This window comes from Megalobrama amblycephala, linkage group LG3, assembly GCF_018812025.1.
Source record: "Megalobrama amblycephala isolate DHTTF-2021 linkage group LG3, ASM1881202v1, whole genome shotgun sequence".
Classification (NCBI taxonomy): Eukaryota; Metazoa; Chordata; class Actinopteri; order Cypriniformes; family Xenocyprididae; genus Megalobrama; species Megalobrama amblycephala.
In genome coordinates this window covers 2,727,026-2,746,024 of record NC_063046.1, presented here as the reverse complement: position 1 = coordinate 2,746,024, position 18,999 = coordinate 2,727,026, and the positions used below count along the sequence as shown (strand labels likewise).

Sequence of the window (18,999 nt, the reverse complement as noted above, 5' to 3'; positions counted from 1 at the left end):
AAATGTTGAACCTGCCATGGGGGCTGAGTGTGGACGGAGGAGCTGAACACGCAGAGCCGGATGAAGCTCAATGAAACCTCTATTGCAGATATGATAAATAATGATGATGTATGTGGGATGATAGAGTAGGGTTCAACAAGGAAACATAGTTAATGGTCTATTTGTGAAAGAAGGAAGAGGAAATAGTTTTAAACTTCAGACTTATCACCAAGGTTAATTTGCCATCCAACACAGTAGGTGGCGATAATGCTCCTTTGGAGTTAATCGCCATTAAACAAGAAGAAGAAGAAGAAGAAATGGCAGGAAGTTGGTTCTCTACCTGTAAAGAGAGGCTTGCCTCATGGTGGTTGTGGCTTTTTTTAAGTTCTAAGCTCATCCGTAAGTAGTTGTTTGTTTCTATTTTGGTTTAACAATTCATGTTCATAGCACATGATTATGGTTTGTTTGTTTGTTTTGAATTTTGTTTACAGAGGGTTTGGGTTCTGAATGTATATGGATTACTTATGGGCTTAAACAACTGAGAAGATTGGAACTAGGAGTTGATTTCCATTCACAACTTGACTGTTACCTGTTGTATGACAACGTTGTACTTCAAACATGGACAAAGCTCTCTGATTGAACTCTGCTGTGGATTATCTTGCCATTTAAGTACTGTTTTCTCTATTCATTTTCAACAAAGACTGGGCAAAGCTTATGGTCCTAATTGATGAAATACCAAAGACTGTGCTTTATGTGATGGACTGTATTTCTTAACCTTTGGTTCCAACTGTTTGATGTCAGAAATTGGTGTCAGATTGAATAATGAATGTTTTATGTGACTACGTTTAATACATTTGCCTCATGAGTAAGACTGGTCTGGTTGGTCCCTTATTTTATGTAGCACTCAAGTAAAAGTTAACGGGATAGGTGTTACATATATTGGCGCCCGAACAGGGACCAGGAAAAAAATCCAAAGCCAGATAGTAAGATTTGAATGAATTTAATTTGGTTTTAAACAGACCAATTTTACTTTTTGAGTCATTATGTTGAAGGTGTAGAAGGATCACTGAACTTAATGGTTGAGTAAGTGCATTAAGTTATTAAATTACATTTAATGAGTTAATTTTAAAAGTTACACAAAATGGCAGACCTATGTGATGAGACAGAGGGTGACGGCGTTACAGAACCAGACTATTCCACTGCTCCATTCACCATCAGACAAGAACCAGTTCAAGACCTAATTCAATCTCTTAGTCATTTGTATGTGGAGAATGAGGTGGATGAGGGAGAGCATGAGGACAGTTCGCAATACTTGCTTTTACCGCCACCACCACCTCCTCAAGTGGAAGAGGTAACCACCTCCAATTTTGAATCAATAGTGAGCAAGATGGAATCTAAAATGGATGAACTGCAGAAATCTTTTGGTGTGTTTTCTAATGGTGTGCAGCATGATATAGATAGGCAGACTCACAGGTTGACTGTTATGGAAGAGCAAATGCAGAAACTTTTAGCCCAGCAAAAGGACCATCATAAACGGATCCAACAATTGGAGCAGATGCTGCCCTCTGAGCTCAAGACTGAATGCCAACAGGTAAAGGAAACCTTAGAAAAGAGTATACAGCAAGTAGGACAGGCGATGATGGATTGTATGGCACGAAGGGATGTTCAATTAAAATCTTTGATTCAGTCTACCCCCACTGTAACTTCTACTCCTCACTTTAGTCCACCCCAACCAGCAGAAAGTTCGACCTACCCTATACATTTCAAAACACCGATCAAGCTGGAGTTTCCAAGGTTTGGTAGTTTGGACGGAGAAGACCCTATTTCTTACCTTGAGAAATGTGATGAGTATCTTGCAATTCAACCACTGAATGATGCTGAGATATTGCTATGTTGCCTTCTGTGTTAACTCATACAGCTAAGGACTGGTGGCTTGCAGAGAAGAAGAGGGTGAGAACTTGGTGCCAGTTCAAGAAAGCATTCCTACAATCCTTCCTGCCTGATGATCATGAAGTTGAGGTTGAAAGAAGAATTAGAGAACGGAAACAGGGGTTTGATGAAAATTTTCAAACATTTGCTTATCAATATCATGCCTTATGCCTTCGATTGAAACTTTCCATGTCAGAACGGGAGATACTCCAAGCTACACTCAGAAACTGTAATCCTCGTGTTGCCAGCATACTCCGAGGCACTGTCTCTACGGTTGATGAGTTGGTACGTGTAGACAAGCAGAGCATCAGGCGAAGTCAAATGGAGCTAATAAAGCGGCAAAAGGCAGACAGTCAAATCCTCACATTGCGGTATTGTCAGGAAATATGGAGAAACAACTTGACCCATTAGCCCTGCCAATCACCATCAAAAATTACAGATGTCAAGCACTTTGGACACTGGTAGCACCTATTCTTTACTTCAAGAATCTTATTGGAAAAAACTAAAGTCAAGCAAGGAAACATGGCTGTCCAGCAGAGGACAGACTTTCTCACTTGCCAATGGTCATGTACAGACAGCTCTAGGAAAAGTAATCTGGGATTGTACTCTGCATGGTCATCAATATCCATTCAGTGCCTTTGTGATGAAGGATCAAGATCTAACTTTACCCGTTATACTTGGCCTGGAGTTTTTGATGGATTCAGGGATCCAGATTGATTTTAAGGACAAGACCTATGTTCTGTCTGAAGAAACTGAGGTAAAACATCCATTCATGCTTCATACTTCTTCTGCAGCAATTAGTCTACATCTGGCATTACCTTTAGTTCAAGTGCCTTTGTCCACATTGGCAATCATTAAAGACCTGGCAAGTCGAGCAGAGGTTAACAGAACACAGAAATGTCAGCTAGAAGCACTCATGCTCGAGCGGCCAACAGTCTGCACTGAGTCCCTAGGACGAACTGCTGTGATTCGGCACCAGATTAACACTTCAGATGAGATTCCAGTTCGTAAACGAGCCTATCCTGTTTCTGTGTCCAGACAGCAATTCATTGATCAGGAACTTTCTAAAATGTTGGAAAAAGGGATAATCAGACCATCAACTTCTCCATGGGCCACTCCCATAGTTCTTGTCCCTAAGAAGGATGGTACCATGCGTTTCTGTATTGATTACAGGGCTTTAAATGCCAAGACACCTTTAGATGGATTTCCTATGCCACAAATCCAAGATATACTTGAATCAATGTATGGTGCTTCCATTTTCAGTACATTGGATCTTAAATCTGGCTATTGGCAGGTGCTTATGGATGAGGAGAGCATTCCAAAGACTGCTTTTGTAACCAAAAATGCCCAGTATGAATTTGTGTCTACCGTTTGGACTGCGAAACTCCGCTGCAACTTTTCAGCGCCTGATGAATACAGTATTGAGAGACTGTCTTGGAAAGTTCTGTTTTGTCTATCTCAATGATATTGTAATTTATTCCCAGAATGTCCAAGAGCATTTTGAACACCTTAAACAGCTCTTTGACATATTAGAAGCTGCTGGTTTGACCCTTAATCTGTCGAAGTGCAACCTGCTCCAAAGATCCATCACTTTCCTAGGACATGTTGTGTCTGCAGAAGGAGTTCGTACTGAAACTGCCAAGGTGGAGGCTGTCCAAAATTTTCCTGTTCCAACCACGCTCAAAGAGGTACAACGCTTTTTAGGCCTTGCTGGATGGTACCATAGGTTTATCCCTCACTTTTCAGAGATCGCCGCGCCATTGCATGCTCTGAAGAGCAAAGATGTTGTCTGGGAGTGGACAATGGAATGTCAACAGGCTTTTGATAAACTGAAAAATGCTCTTCAAAAAACACCTGTTTTGGCATCCCCCGACTTCACAAAAGGTTTTAAAGTCCAAACGGATGCCAGTGATGTCGGGTTGGGAGCTGTGTTGACTCAGGATCATGATGGAGCTGAACATGTTATTGCTTATGCTTAGAGACTTCTACATGGGGCTGAGAAGTCCTATTCCACGCCCGAAAAAGAATGTCTGGCAGTGATTTGGGCAGTCGAGAAATGGAAACAGTATCTAGAAGGGAAACATTTTGAAGTATTTACAGATCATGTTGCTCTTACGTGGGTTTTCAATCATCCCCGACCAACTTCTCGATTGACCAGGTGGGCTTTGAGGTTACAAAGCTTTGACTTCACAGTCAAATATCGGAAGGGACAGTGCAATGTAGTACCCGACACACTTTCTCGGAGTATACCTTTTCAAGAAGCCAAAGGTCACATTGCTATTTGTCAGGCGACTAACATTGGATCAGACTTGCCTATCAGCTGGGATGAAATTGGAGGTGCTCAGAAACAAGATCCCATACTTCAGCCTTTATGGGAAATGGCTAAGTTGCCTGTAACGGACCCTACCCGCATTCATTACGTCATACAAAATGACTACTTATTTCGTTGTGTGCCCAACAAACATCAGGGTGAAACTATGCAGATAATTGTACCATTGGCATTAAGGGAGAAGTTCTTACAATTTGGCCATTCCAATCCCTTGAGTGGACATCTTGGGCGGATGAAAACTTTGAGGCGTTTACTCAATGTTGTCTACTGGCCAGAGATACGCAGGGATGTTTGGAGCTTTTGTACCGCATTTCAAACCTGTCAGATTTACAAACCGAGAATCTCCAAGCTGTCTGGTCACTTACAGTCGACACCAGTAGTCGAGCCAGGACACATGTTGGGTGTCGATCTCATGGGTCCCTTCCCAAAGAGTTTGCAGGCTAATGAATATCTGATGGTAGTAGTAGACTATTGCAGTAAATGAGTAGAATTATTTCCCATGAGATCTGCCAAGACCCATCTAATTGTTAATATCTTAATAAAGGAGATCTTCACTCGATGGGGCACACCTACCTACCTTGTCTCAGACCGTGGACCACAGTTTACGGCACAACTTCTGAATGATGCATGCAAGCGCTGGGGGGTTATCCAGAAGTTGACAACAGCCTACCATCCACAAACAAACATTACTGAGAGAACTAATCGAACCCTCAAGACTATGATATCTTCCTATGTTAAGGACAACCACAGACAATGGGATAGATGGATATCTGAGTTCCGTTATGCCATAAATACAGCATGGCAGGAAAGTACAGGTTTAACCCCTGCAGAGGTTGCCTTAGGCCGAAAGTTAAAAGGACCCATGGAACGACTGGTACGAACTCCACCAAAACCTGATCATGTGGCTTATGGGACTGTTGAAAGGCAGAAAGAGCTGTTTGACCAAGTAAAAGAGAAGACTAGTCAGGCTCAAGAACGACAAGCAAGGTACTATAACAGAAGAAGGAAGCTTGAGTCGTTCGAAGAAGGAGACTTAGTCTGGATACGTTCTCACCCTCTGTCTCGAGCTTCAGACTCATATATGGCTAAATTAGCACCGAAATGGCTGGGTCCAGCTAAAATTTTGAGAAAATTAAATAATGTTAACTACCAGGTAGTAATGTTGGATGATTCAAAGCAAGTTGAAACTTTTCATGTAGAAAAAATTAAAAAGTTTTATGGTGGTGCTTAAACTTTTTTTTTTTTTTTTTTTCCTGAGGAGAGGGGTATGTAACAGTTTTCCTGTTACTAATATAGATACCGGTAATTTTCTCCAGTGGATTTATTATTACTCACCTGAGCATTAGGGGGCACTCTATGAGGTGTAGGGTAGGCCTATTTAAGGAGGCAAAGAAGGAGAAATGGCAGGAAGTTGGTTCTCTACCTGTAAAGAGAGGCTTGCCTCATGGTGGTTGTGGCTTTTTTTACCCTGGTTGAGGAACTTTGAAGTTCTAAGCTCATCCGTCAGTAGTTGTTTGTTTCTATTTTGGTTTAACAATTCATGTTCATAGCACATGGTTATGGTTTGTTTGTTTGTTTTGAATTTTGTTTACAGAGGGTTTGGGTTCTGAATGTATATGGATTACTTATGGGCTTAAACAACTCAGAAGATTGGAACTACGAGTTGATTTTCATTCACAACTTGACTGTTACCTGTTGTATGACAACGTTGTACTTCAATCAGAGAGCTTTGTCCATGTTTGAACTCTGCTGTGGATTATCTTGCCATTTAAGTACTGTTTTCTCTATTCATTTTCAACAAAGACTGGGCAAAGCTTATGGTCCTAATTGATGAAATACCAAAGACTGTGCTTTATGTGATGGACTGTATTTCTTAACCTTTGGTTCCAACTGTTTGATTTCAGAAATTGGTGTCAGATTGAATAATGAATGTTTTATGTGACTACGTTTAATACATTTGCCTCATGAGTAAGACTGGTCTGGTTGGTCCCTTATTTTATGTAGCACTCAAGTAAAAGTTAACGGGATAGGTGTTACAAACTGATCCAAATATTTATAATTAACTATAACCAGTTATGATTAATTATTCATATTTCTTTTGAGCTAATTTGCTACATTAACTGCATTGATGGCAACAAAGCTGTGGCTCAATGACATCATGCATTATAGTTTCACGAGTTCACATGTACATATAATTCAAGAATAAATGTTATATGTTTTGGCGTGCTGTCCGGGGGGACTCGGAATATTGGGATGCTGATAAACTCTCACAAGAACAGAGGTAAGTCTGCTGTATTTTTACTTCTTGTTATTGGTAGAGTTGATTAACTGAATGCTCTCAACCTGTGCTAATCAGGTTAATTATATGAACCTGCTCCTCCTGAGTCTTGTTAATAAAACATAATTTAATGTCGCCAACCACAACCTCTACAACAACAATCTCTTCTTTTTAGCATTGTGGTAACCACAAACAAAATTAATCAAAGAAACTTTTTTTAAATGTCCAGCATAACTGAACATTAAACACTAACAAGCCTTTCCCTTTCCTAAAAAAAAAAAAAAAAAAAAAAAAAAAAAAACATTTAACATTTACTCTCCTGATCTTTCCCTATGCAAAGAATACTGGGAACTAGAAATCCACTGCCCAGTTTCAGTCAATGGAACAGAAATGATTCATGTATTCCCAACACAAATGGTTTAAGTTAACTTAACATTTTACAATTAAGTAAAAAAACAAACAAAAGATTTTTGTTGTTTCAACTTATTTTATTTAAATAAAGTGAGCAAACAGCTAGAGTAATTTTTTGAGAATCAAATTTTTATACTCACATATTCACACACCTAATTTATTCCAGGAAGCTTAAATTTGCATGTGACAACATATCCTAAATATCATCCAAACATATCGACAATCAAATATAAAATTTTACATATTTGTTACATTGACAGGTCATTGTGACATCACTTCAGTTCTTCCTTTCTAAGCATAAATCAGATTTCATTCTGTTGAGACATAAACAATATTATTCTTAAGATCTGCTGCTCACAGAATCACATTCAACCAGTTATTGATATAAATAAAATTAGTGAAAAACATAAAGACACATAAGCACAAAAGACATGCATAGATATTCTTAAAACAGACATATATTGTGTTAGTATTTTACACATCTAAAGAATATTAAACATTAATGTTAGAAAACTTTGATAAAATCAGATTGTCATGATGATGAACATACAGAAACAAAACAGAGACTTTTAAAACACAATTATTAGATTCACTAAAAAGAACAAATCAAACAAATGTAAATAAGAAATCTAATGAAGAATGGAAAGAGTAAATCTAAACACACAAACGTGTGTCTTTTCACTCTTCATATCTGCTGCAGATGAAGTTGAGTTTGTGAGTTTCAGGAAGGCTGATCCAGCGCTGATCTCCTCCAGACTGAACTGCTCTTTTTCTCTTCTCGAGGCGGCAGTCTTCCGGTTCTGCTCCGTTCCCTGGAGCCCAGTTCTGATAGCACACGATCTCTCCGCTCAACCAGAGCCACATGTTCATAAGGCAGTAGTTGTGTAAACCCAACCACACCGCCTCAGTAGACGCCTGTTTAACCACATTCATCACCTCACGCTGAATCTCTTCTGAATGAACCGAGACCAGATCCACATGATTCTGTCTGCAGTATCTCAGAGCTTCAGACCACGTCAGCTTCTCTTTGATCAGAATAAGTTTATCTGAAAACAAAACTAAACACAAGCAGAAACTAGAGAGAGACTGATCAAAAACAACATGCAGAACAAACACTGTGGAGGAATTTGTCATGTCAGACATGTAGTGTGAACTTTAAGATATCTGGATGTGATGGATGGATTGTGTGTGTTTGTGAGGATCTGCTCACCTTCTTGACACACAAAAGGATATTGGTTGTTGCAAGAGCTGTCATTCCATTGTCCCTGAATCTTCTGATCAAAAACTGTACAGTATTCAACACCTCCATAATTATCAGGTTCACCAGGAGCCCAGTATCTGAATGAGGAGTAACTCTGATCTGACCACTGCCATGAGTCTCTGAACAGACCGATCCAGACATTATCAGATATGTGATTATCATTGATGAACTTCTGAAGCTGTTGACTCTCATTCTGGTTCCTCACACTGACCAGATCAGTGTGATTCTGTCTGCAGTAACTCTGAGCTTCTCTCCAATTAATCATCTGATTGACAATGATGAGTCCTGTGTTCGCTTTAAGATAAACAAATGGAAACAGATTCATGAATCAGTTTGTTCATTATTCTTATGATGTTTTATGGTTTGGATGTCAACAGGAGCAGCAGTTGAAGCATCAGAAACACGTGTCAACTGATTTTGCTGATGTAACATTAAGTAACATTCATGAATTTTCGTGATAATTTTAATAAAACTTTCTATTTCTCTATTATGTTTCCTTACACATTTCTCCAGAATACTTGATTCAGACACAAAGATTTCGCTGCCTTTGTGGAGTGGGTGCTGGTGAGCTGTAACTTTCCATTCACAGTTTGCCTCGGAGAAGAGGATCTAGCCAGCCCCACTCCGGACGGGATCGCCACAGAGCCAGAACTTCATTATATGTCTGACCAGGTGTGTGAGCCAGCTACAGCACTTGTGAGGGAGTTTACAGTAAAGAGCAAGAGCAAAGAGGAAAGCCCAACCCACTGAACCACTGCTGCGGGTGAGCAGTGGCTGTGCTCTGAGGAATTTGACTTAATGGATTTCTATTCTGAGATACCCTGTCTTCCATCATTATATGAATTATCGGTCTATCCTCAACTGTCTTTCTGTCCAATCATGACCACAGAGGTCGTTTCCCTGTCCGTGGCACTTCTGGTGCTGGGAGTGGCTATATTGTGTGTGTGGGCGGTGCACACAAGCCCCTAAACTCCCACCCAGACTCCCTCTCCCACTTCCTCCCATCATCACCCACTCTTCATCCCCGTCTCCGCTGCTTCCTGTCAGCCCCTCAGCTCACCATTGGTGATGTGGGCTCGTCATGGGTCTGCCAGTCTCCATCTCCATCGTGATTAGTGGATCCCCGGTCTCCACCTCTAGCCTCTGCAACCAGGACTCCACCTTGGTCCGTCGGTCCATTAGCTCCACCTTGGCTCCTACCTCCGTCATTTCTACCTTGGCCCATCAGTCCACCAGCTCTGCAAGGCTCCCTCGTCCCTCCGGCTCTGCCTTGGTCATTCATCGACCTACCCTCGCTTCGGGACTGCACTCCTCCGGCTTCGCATCATTCCTTCGTCCCTCTGGCTCCATTGGGCTCCTCACTCCCTCCAGCTCCACCTTGGTCCTCTGTTGCTCTGGCTCCACCACGGCCTTCTGGATCCCCACCTGTACCTTGGTTGCCAGAGCCATCAGCATCAAAATTCCTTCCGGGTCCTCAGGGTTGCCTTTGTCAGTCAGCTCCCTGGAGTCATCAGCTCTTCCTCCGCCATGGCTCCTCCATCCATCGGCTCCACAATGGGCTGCCTGCGTGGCTGCAGACTGGGTCCCACCTTGCTCCTCCTGCTTCAAGTCCCTTCTGTTTCCCTCCTGGTTCCCTCCTGGCATTCACCACCATCTGCACCACCCAGGGCTTCTGTGTTACACCTCCTCCCAGTCAGCCATCCACCTCCATAATCTCCTCCTGTCTCCTCTGCCTGTCTTGTTAAACCTTTGTCAGCCTCTTCACCGTCCCTTCGCCTTCTCCTCATCCTCCTCGCCTCCTTGTCACAACGGCGCCAGGACACGCCTTCTGGGAGGGGATGTTTTGTCACACACTCACACCACCAAAGACTCTGTTTTCATATACATATACATACACCTTTTCTCCTTACCTTGTTTGTTGTCATGGTCACTGATTTGATTTCATCAGGTTCAGGTGTGCTAGTGTCATTATCTCCCCTATTTAAGTTCAGCAAAGTTTGTGTGTCTTTGTCAGATCTTGTCAGCGTTCATGTTGTGTTTCTGCCTAACGGTGTTGGACCTTACTTTGTGGATTAAATAAGCCTGTGATATCTTCTTCGTCATGCATTTGTGTCTTATTACACAAAGCGTGACAGTTGTATAAAAAGTATTGTGAAAAATTGACTATTAAAACCAAGAGATACATTTTCCTAATTTATTTTTAGGAAACTTAAGCAGTTTTGAGGCTTGAATTGAGGAACTGATTAAGATGATGAAATTAAGGAAAGAAGGCTACCTAATTATTTTAAAGGGGTTTTGAACTGAGAAATCAAAATTCCCTTTATCTTTTGACATATAATAGGTCATTATACTATAAAACATCCTGTAAGTTTCAGAAAACAAAACTTTCTCGTTAATCTAAAAACAGCTTATATTGAAGACAGTCTGCCAAAATGACAGGTTCTGGAATGTGCCACTTTATGACGTAATAGTGTGGCTAAGCACCACCTCTGCAGAAGATGATCAACGCCTGCTTCTACATCACTGCCTGTTTAGCCCCGCCCCGTCTGTCATCTGCTACAATGCTCATCGATGCAACCTTTCACGTGATGGGGATAGATCTACATATAATGCAATAATCAACTCTTTTCATGATTCGTTAATCTTGACAGCTGTAATCATAAAAACATTTTAAAAGTATTTGAGAGGGTTCCACATGTAATACTTATTTCAGTTGCAAAGATGTCAGCTGAAATTTACACTGAAGTCTCACAGCAGACATGCCCCTTCAAACAGAGCATTCAAATCAGAGGGCTAAAATCAGGGTAGAAAATGGCTTTTTTTTTTTTAAATGACAATTATTTGATGTAAAAATCATATTAAAGGTCCCGTTCTTCGTGATCCCATGTTTCAAACTTTAGTTAGTGTGTAATGTTGTTGTTAGAGTATAAATAAAATCTGTAAAATTTTAAAGCTCAAAGTTCAATGCCAAGCGAGATATTTTATTTAACAGAAGTCGCCTACATCGAACGGCCAGTTTGGACTACATCCCTCTACTTCCTTCTTTAACACTCTGAAGTCTGAGGCTGATTTGGGGCCTGGAGAAGTTTTGACATGCCCTGACATTTGTGCTTTTTTCATTTGTTCATAAACACATTAATGACACAAGTGTCATTACACTGTATTCAACACAAACTAGGCTACCATAATATGTGAGGAACATGTATGTACATGTTTGTGTTTTTGAAGGAATAATGTTTATGCGTGGTTATTGAAAAAACAAAAAACTTAAGTCACTGAAATAAGGCCAAAAAAAGTATATTAAATCTGTGTTCATAAGACTTCTGGGTATTGGAGGTTGTAGACTAGACTTTTTGCTTCAGAATTATGTAAAAATTATGCTGACTACTCCTTCATATAAAACAATATATTGATTTAGTTTTTGTAAGTCACTTTTTGTCAAGAAACACAGTATGCGTGGAGGCGTGAATGATCATGAATAATGGGCCATTTACACCTGAGAAGACAAAAGAATCAAATAATAATTACCTGAAATTACTTGCATATTAATGAGGCCTTTCAGTCAGGTAGGGTGTGAAAAAACCCTCTGTAATCATGTCTCAGCTCAATTTAAAATAATGTTATCTATTATATTCTTTAAAATATAATGTATTTCTGTGATGCAAAGTGTCTGAACAATTATGTCACCTCTATGGCATTTCATATAGGCTTTTAGCTTAAAGCATGCACATTTGGAGAAATATTGATGGATTCTTATATGTTTATGTCAAATTTCTATACACAGGAGTAATATTTATTCTATATTTATTCTATATATCATCACTATGAGTGCTGGATACAATTCATACTTGCAGCCAGAGGGCGCTCTGTACACTTTTAGGCCACAAATCCGTATAAAGAAGAAGAAGAACCAGGAACTAACTGCATGTCTTCTAGAGTTCGCTAACCATGGCTTTAACATCCAGATAAACACTTTTCAAGACAATAAATACACGATTGAGACGATGTATGCATGTATTGCTTCTGAATTTGCGTCTGAATAGCGCTGGCTCCATGGGCGTGGCCGCATTAGCAGATAATGAGCTGAATCACTGACTTCTGACATGGCTCTCTTTTCATACAGATTACATAAACACAAAATGTTTGTTTTCGATTTGACTTGCACGATTTAAAACCTGACATTTCAACGTTTCTTTAGACATAAGTTTAATTTTTTTGTCATTCGTATTCAATAAGTTACAGTTCATTTTCTGAGAACTATCAGATTGGACTTTGTTCAGAGGGAGACGAGAGATCACGCATCATGTTAGTTTTCTTTATTTTACAAAAAGCACAGCATTTTGTTTTTACTCTGAGTGTACACAAATGAAAGAAGATATTCAACAGATTAAAATGGTGTATAACTCTTAATTGTATGTGCAACATTGATGGAGTATTTTGAGTCTCTTTCACACTGGTAAGAAAAAAAATGCGGTGGTATCGCCGGCAATACCCTCAGACCTCAGAGTGTTAATGACGTTACTAAAACAGTTTTTTGACTAACCTCCGCCCACAGGAATACACAAGAGTTGCGTTTGTAGAGTGTGTTTGTCGCTAGGGGTGGGAATCGGAGGGTACCTCACGATACGATACGATCACGATAAATGGCTCACGATAACGATAATATCGCGAGTCAGCGATTCTGCGATAATCGATATATCGCTAGACAATCCTATAATGATACATTGCAATATTGGTCTAAATATGAAAACGAAATGTACGTGAAAAGGTTAAGTGCAGGTTAACGGATAAATCCGATCTTATATGTACATTTAATAGAGTTCACGTCACCGAAAGCAAGAAATATGAGGTGCATTTTATTGACCATCAGTTAATTTCAAAATCAAAGACTGCAATAGGAGAGAGCGGCAACAGCACTGGTATAAGGTCTCATTACTTTTAATGAAGATAATTGTGTGTTATGCGTCTGCGACTTACTTTCACTTTCATATGCGGCCGTTTGCGCGTCAGCTTGCTGAAGAGATCTGCGGCGATGTGTGATGCAGTAGCGTTGTCATATCTGACTCTCACATGTTTCAGTTTTAGTATTTTTGGGAGAAGTAAAATTTGCATATGTAGTTTCAACAACCAGATGCATTTAGACTAAGCATAGACAGTTTTGACTGGAATGCGTCCCAGACCATCTCCTGAAGTGGTTTGAGCGATCGGATTTAAATCCGTCTCAAATGCGTATTTAGGCATTTAGGCATTTAGACCTGGTCTTTTCACGATCGGATAGCTATCCGATCAGAGAAAATGCATGAAGTAACCAGGTGCAAACAGACCCTTTGACGTTCTTCAAGCGCTTAGATATACACGGGAGTGTTCGAAAGCAGGCGTCTATCAGAGGATCCCTAATATATGCTTTCATATGCTCCCGTGTATATCCAAGCGCTCGGTGAAGAACCTCAAAGATGTCTACGACTGTCACATCAATGGTATAAAAGTGCGTCAAGACTTTGAACTTAAACGTGGCTGGGGCATCTATTTTACTCACACTGCTGTCCGCCATCCTGTTAATAACCTCTTTTTCTTAGGCTAGTTAACTTAAGTTCACGTTTCCCTCATTCATGTGTCGAGCGCCGCCTTGAAGTAGGACGCTTTGAGCAAAGAAATCTATATATAGCGCTTTATTTTTTTTAATTAAAATATCGATATTTGGCGCAGCGATACGATTCTCGTATCGCACAGAGAAGGATGACGATATATCGCCATATCGATATTTTGTCCCACCCCTATTTGTCGCCATGTTGTCGAAACTCTGTTATTTTCATCCCGCAGTCCAATCACCGGGTCTGATTCCGGCTCAAAATGATAGGGTAAAATTAAAGACATGTTTACAATAACACTGAGTGCATGCATCTCCACTATATGGTAAGAGGCGTGACTTTTCCGGGCACGGTGCGCTCAAAGCTGTCGAATCACAACACAGGAACCGCTGGCACAATCAGAACTCGTTATGTATTTCTGAAGGAGGGACTTCATAGAACAAGGAAGTCATCAGCCCGTTTTTATGACAGTGGAAACAGCGGTATACAGATAAGTAAATACTATATTTTTTTACACGCGAAACATGAACACATGTTATATTGCACACTATAAACACAATCAAAGCTTCAAAAAACCACGAAAAATGGGATCTTTAACATTATAAGTGCACCCCATGACCCCTTTAAGAGAATTACTTCAATTATGCGGTTTTATTTAGAGACACCATTAGTAGTGATTGTTAGTTCCTAGCATGCTTTGCATAGGGCTGGAAATGGAGCGTAAATATTGCAATCAAGTGTTATTTTATGTGTTTTTGAGTGAAGGGAAACATCTGTTACACCTCATGTTACAATTCCATACTCTAGCAGCATCAAGTGGCTTGAATGAAGCTGCCCTGCTTACCGCTTTTCATCAAGGTTTAAACGCTGAAATTTGTCAACTCATGGTAATGAATGATGACATCATCGGTTTGGAGAATTTCATTTAAAGGACCATCCGAGTCTCACAGCACCTCTCAGCCTGCTCTCTTGATAAACCCACTCTGCATCCTCCATCCACCTTACCATCTTCAGCACCTGAACCTATGCAAGTCGACTCTTACCACCTGACTCATGCGGAGCATCAAAGGAGGATATTGAATAAGTTATGCCTGTATTGTGGGGGAGAAGGTCATATCATCACCAACTGTCCCATCTAACCTCCATGCCCAGCGGTGAGTACCATTAAACTACCTCCTAAAATTTCTCCTCTTACCACAACAACCATGCATATTCTAACTCCACGAATCTCTGTTTCAGCTCTCATCGACTCCGGCTCAGTGGGGAACTTCATCTCTCACCAACTTCTCCAGAAGCTCAACATCAAAAGGAAACGTTGTTCCCAAGATCTAGAAGTTCATACCATCCACGGAAAGCCGCTGAGCCATGGTCGCATCCACCACTTCTCCCCCACCGTGATGCTCCGCATCGGCTGCCTGCATATGGAACAGATCTCGTTCATGCTGCTAGAAGGATCAACCGCTGACATCATCCTTGGGCGCCCGTGGATGTTGCAACATGAACCAAGATAAACTGGAACTCTGGTGAGATAATACAATGGAGTGGGTCATGCTTCCACTACTCCCTGTCTCCGGTTATCAAGACCCCTATTTGTCGTCCCAAATTCAGCTCTGTCAACTCTCCACCAGTAGTCACCCTGAAAGTCACCATTGAAAGTCCTGAGACTGAGAGCAAGGTGGAAATTCCTCCAGAGTACCGGCCGTTCCAGGGTGTGTTCAGCAAGCAGTTGGCTACCCAATTACCACCTCATCAGCCATGGGACTGTGCAATCGACCTGCTGCCTGGGGCTACTCTGCCCAAAGGTAGAGTTTACCCATTGTGCATCCCAGAGCAGAAGGCCATGGAGGAGTACATCCAGGAGGCACTATAACAACAATTCATTCAACCTTCCAGCCTCTTCTTTGTCACCAAAAAGGACTTGCGCCCGTGTATAGATTTAAACTCCCAGATGGTGAAGTACAGTTACCTTCTTCTTCTGGACCCTGCAGCATTAGAACAGCTACGTGGGGTTTGCATCTTCTCCAAGCTGGACCTGCAGAACACATACAACCTCATTCACATTTGCAAGGGAGATGAATGGAAGACCGCCTTCGTGACACCATCAGGCCACTATGGATAAAGTGGCCTGTCCAATTCACCCTTCATCTTCCAGGGCTATATGAATGAGGTATTCCGGGAGTTCCTCCAGCGTCTATATCGATGATATCCTAATTTTCTCCTGGAACCTGGCTGAACATCACCAACACATGATGCAGGACCTCAAGAAGCTGAGAGAACACCACCTATACCTCAAGTTGGCGAAGTGCAAGTGCCACACCACCTCCATTTATATCCGGGGTTACATCATCAACCAACGTGTCATCCAGATGGACCAGAAGACAGTGTAAACCATCCAGAACTGGCCCCAACCAGTTCATAAATATCAAGATGGGACAAGTTCTTTTATGTCTGTTTTGTTAAAGTGCCCCTGTTATGCATTTTCGAATATTACCTTTCATGTGTAATGTAGCTGTCTGTGAATGTAAATGATCTGCAAAGTTGTGAAGCTGAAAGTGCACAATAAATAAAGTTATTGTCTCTCTCTCTCTCTCTCTCTCTCTCTCTCTCTCTCTCTCTCTCTCAAAAAAAAAAAAAGAATCGACTCTGAACAGCCTAAACGATTAGTCAGTAATTTCAGTCTCACTTTTGTGATGGCCATACATCACTGGGTAACACATAAGCATAATGCCCGCCTATGTTCTATGTTGTCTGCCGACGAACAACTTGACCTGCCCACAAACACTATAGCATTTCCGTGTGGTTAACATCATGTCGAGAAGACGCTGTGTCCTACACTGTGAAAGTAAAGTGTATTTTATTTTCACTTCCGAGTAACAAGGCTGCAAAGAATCATAGAGAAACGTCGTACTCCAGTCGTGATTGCGAATCAGTTTCTGGTTGATCGACTACTTCAGACGTTGCATAAGAGGACTCGGGTTTGAATTGATACGGTAAAATCGATGCCATCTTTTCTGTCCATATATTTTATACAATGTCTTGCGAATTGATAGCTGTCATTCAGTTATGGCAATGGGCATCTGTGACTGTGATTATATATAGGCCTGAACTCATGCTGATTGGGTAGATGTTGATTACAGATTGTTGACAGCTGGTTGAGATGACGTAATGATTGTGTAGCTTATTTGACTTGTTCCTCCCGAACTACGTTAATAAAACATAATTATGAGAAAACTAAAGTGTTTTTTGACCTTGCATGCATGTAAACCTGTTGTAGGAGACTCAAACCATTGAGACAGAAACAATGGTTTGATATTTTTGAATTTATCATTTACAGTATAAAGCTAACAGAAAAATATAATTCTCTATGCTCTCTATTGGCAGATTCCCACAGTTATCAACAACAAAAGAACGTTCAATATCGCTTTATTTTCTATACAGAAGTTGAAAGTGGACAAAGATCCACAGTCTCTCCTATATTTATGACCAGATTAAAAAGTAGCAGAATTTAGTATTGCATTCAAATTTTGTACCGTATATTGTGTATCTTTATAAATTAATGTTTTTTGTCATTGTATGAAGCTGCACTCACTGTTGTTAGATGAATTGCAGATGAAAGTGAAGCTGATGCTACATGGATAATCATGCCATTGTCCATCTTTCAGTAAAGCACACCTCTCATCTCCGTTATCAGGTTGTGTAGGAGCCCAGTTCTGATAGAGCGCAGGATCACCTGAAGACCACTGCCATTTATCGACACCCGTCTTCTGCAGCCCAATCCAGACACGTCCATCATTCACACTCTTCTTCAGCTCGTTCATGTTGTCAACGGTGGCCAGATCTGTGTATTTCTCTCTGCAGTATCTCTGAGCTTCAGTCCAGGTCTTCCTCACGTTTATAAAGTGATACTGACGCTGAACACATTCAGATACGGAGCAGAGATCTGTGAAAGAGAGGGTTTGATTTAATGCTTTTCATAACAGAGTCAAACCTGATGAAACTATAAACCATAAATAAAACAACAAACACACTCACCAATGAGAAGAAGAATGAAATATAGAGTTTGCTCCATCTCTAAGGAAGAAACACATTGAAAAACTCAGATATCAAACATTCACAGATTCTTTTTGGAGTAAAATATGACAGTTTCAGTTAGTATCTGAACAGCAGCATGAATTCACTGTACATAATCATTCAGACAATATTAACATCTCAAAGTCTAGTTGTGTTTGAAGAATGAACATGTGAGTTGTTCTTACTTTAGAGGTCGTGTGTTTCTGTCCTGAGTCTGATGTTTCTGTCTGCAGCTTTAAACAGTGTGATCATTATATCTGCTCTCATCCCTCATTCGTCATCACATCATTTTTTTATTACTCTGAATACCCCTATATCATATTCACTTCCTCAATATTTATTTATTGCTCCTAATTTGCAACTTTTTTTGTTCTTATATTTCTTCTTTTTCCTCATTCATTATCACTCATTTTTTATGTCCACACCGCATTTAAACATTCAGGATGGACAATATTTACATCTCTGACATGAAACAGAAGAATAATACAGTGAGTGTTATTGTTCTAGTCATATTTCATATTCATCCAGTATTATTCATCTGTTAGTTTTATTTCAACAACAGGAAAGTTACACTATAACTGTGTCTCAATTCAGTGGTTGCGTCCTCAAAGTCCACAAAGGACGAAGCAAGCGTTGTGAAATGAGATGCTATAGATTACAGAGGATTTCCTGTTTGCGTCATCAGCCTTTCACGCCCACCAGTGTTGTCGCCAAGCAACTGTGACAGCTGCCATCAGGAAACAGCACAGACATTTCTGACAGACTTTGAAATGCAAAGATGGTGCCTGAAATTTATTAATTAATTAATTTAATTATTTGTTTGTTTGAAAATGGTGATGTATCTCAAGCTGAGCCAAGACCATAGCCAAGTAAAATAAGTCTGGTTTAACTGTGTAATGTTTATTTTATCTAGTTAGCTACAATTAGTTAACCTAGATTATTTCTCATGATATTTAACTGTGACAATATCATGATATTTAAAATAAGCAGTGGTGGAATATCTATCTCCCAACATCTCATCCATGAAGACAAACCACAGTTGCAGCAGTGCGTTCCCATTAATTTGCATAACTTGTATTAATTTGTGTATTAGGGAGTCACAACCCCCAGCAAGCATGAAAAGGTGCTGAGCCTTTTCCACATAAATGCAATA

General features: G+C 40.4%; 1 protein-coding gene across 1 annotated transcript; it reads right to left on the bottom strand.

Annotated features, from left to right (window-relative positions):
• Positions 1-6,982: 6,982 nt before the first annotated feature.
• LOC125264285 (C-type mannose receptor 2-like) lies at positions 6,983-18,208 on the bottom strand. The gene is made up of 5 exons (XM_048183508.1): positions 18,032-18,208; positions 17,808-17,846; positions 17,365-17,715; positions 8,137-8,481; positions 6,983-7,984 (listed from the first exon to the last, which is right to left on the bottom strand). Exons 2-5 carry the CDS (start codon positions 17,842-17,844, stop codon positions 7,605-7,607), a joined length of 1,113 nt encoding a protein of 370 aa, XP_048039465.1. The 5' UTR covers positions 17,845-17,846; positions 18,032-18,208; the 3' UTR covers positions 6,983-7,604.
• Positions 18,209-18,999: the final 791 nt, after the last annotated feature.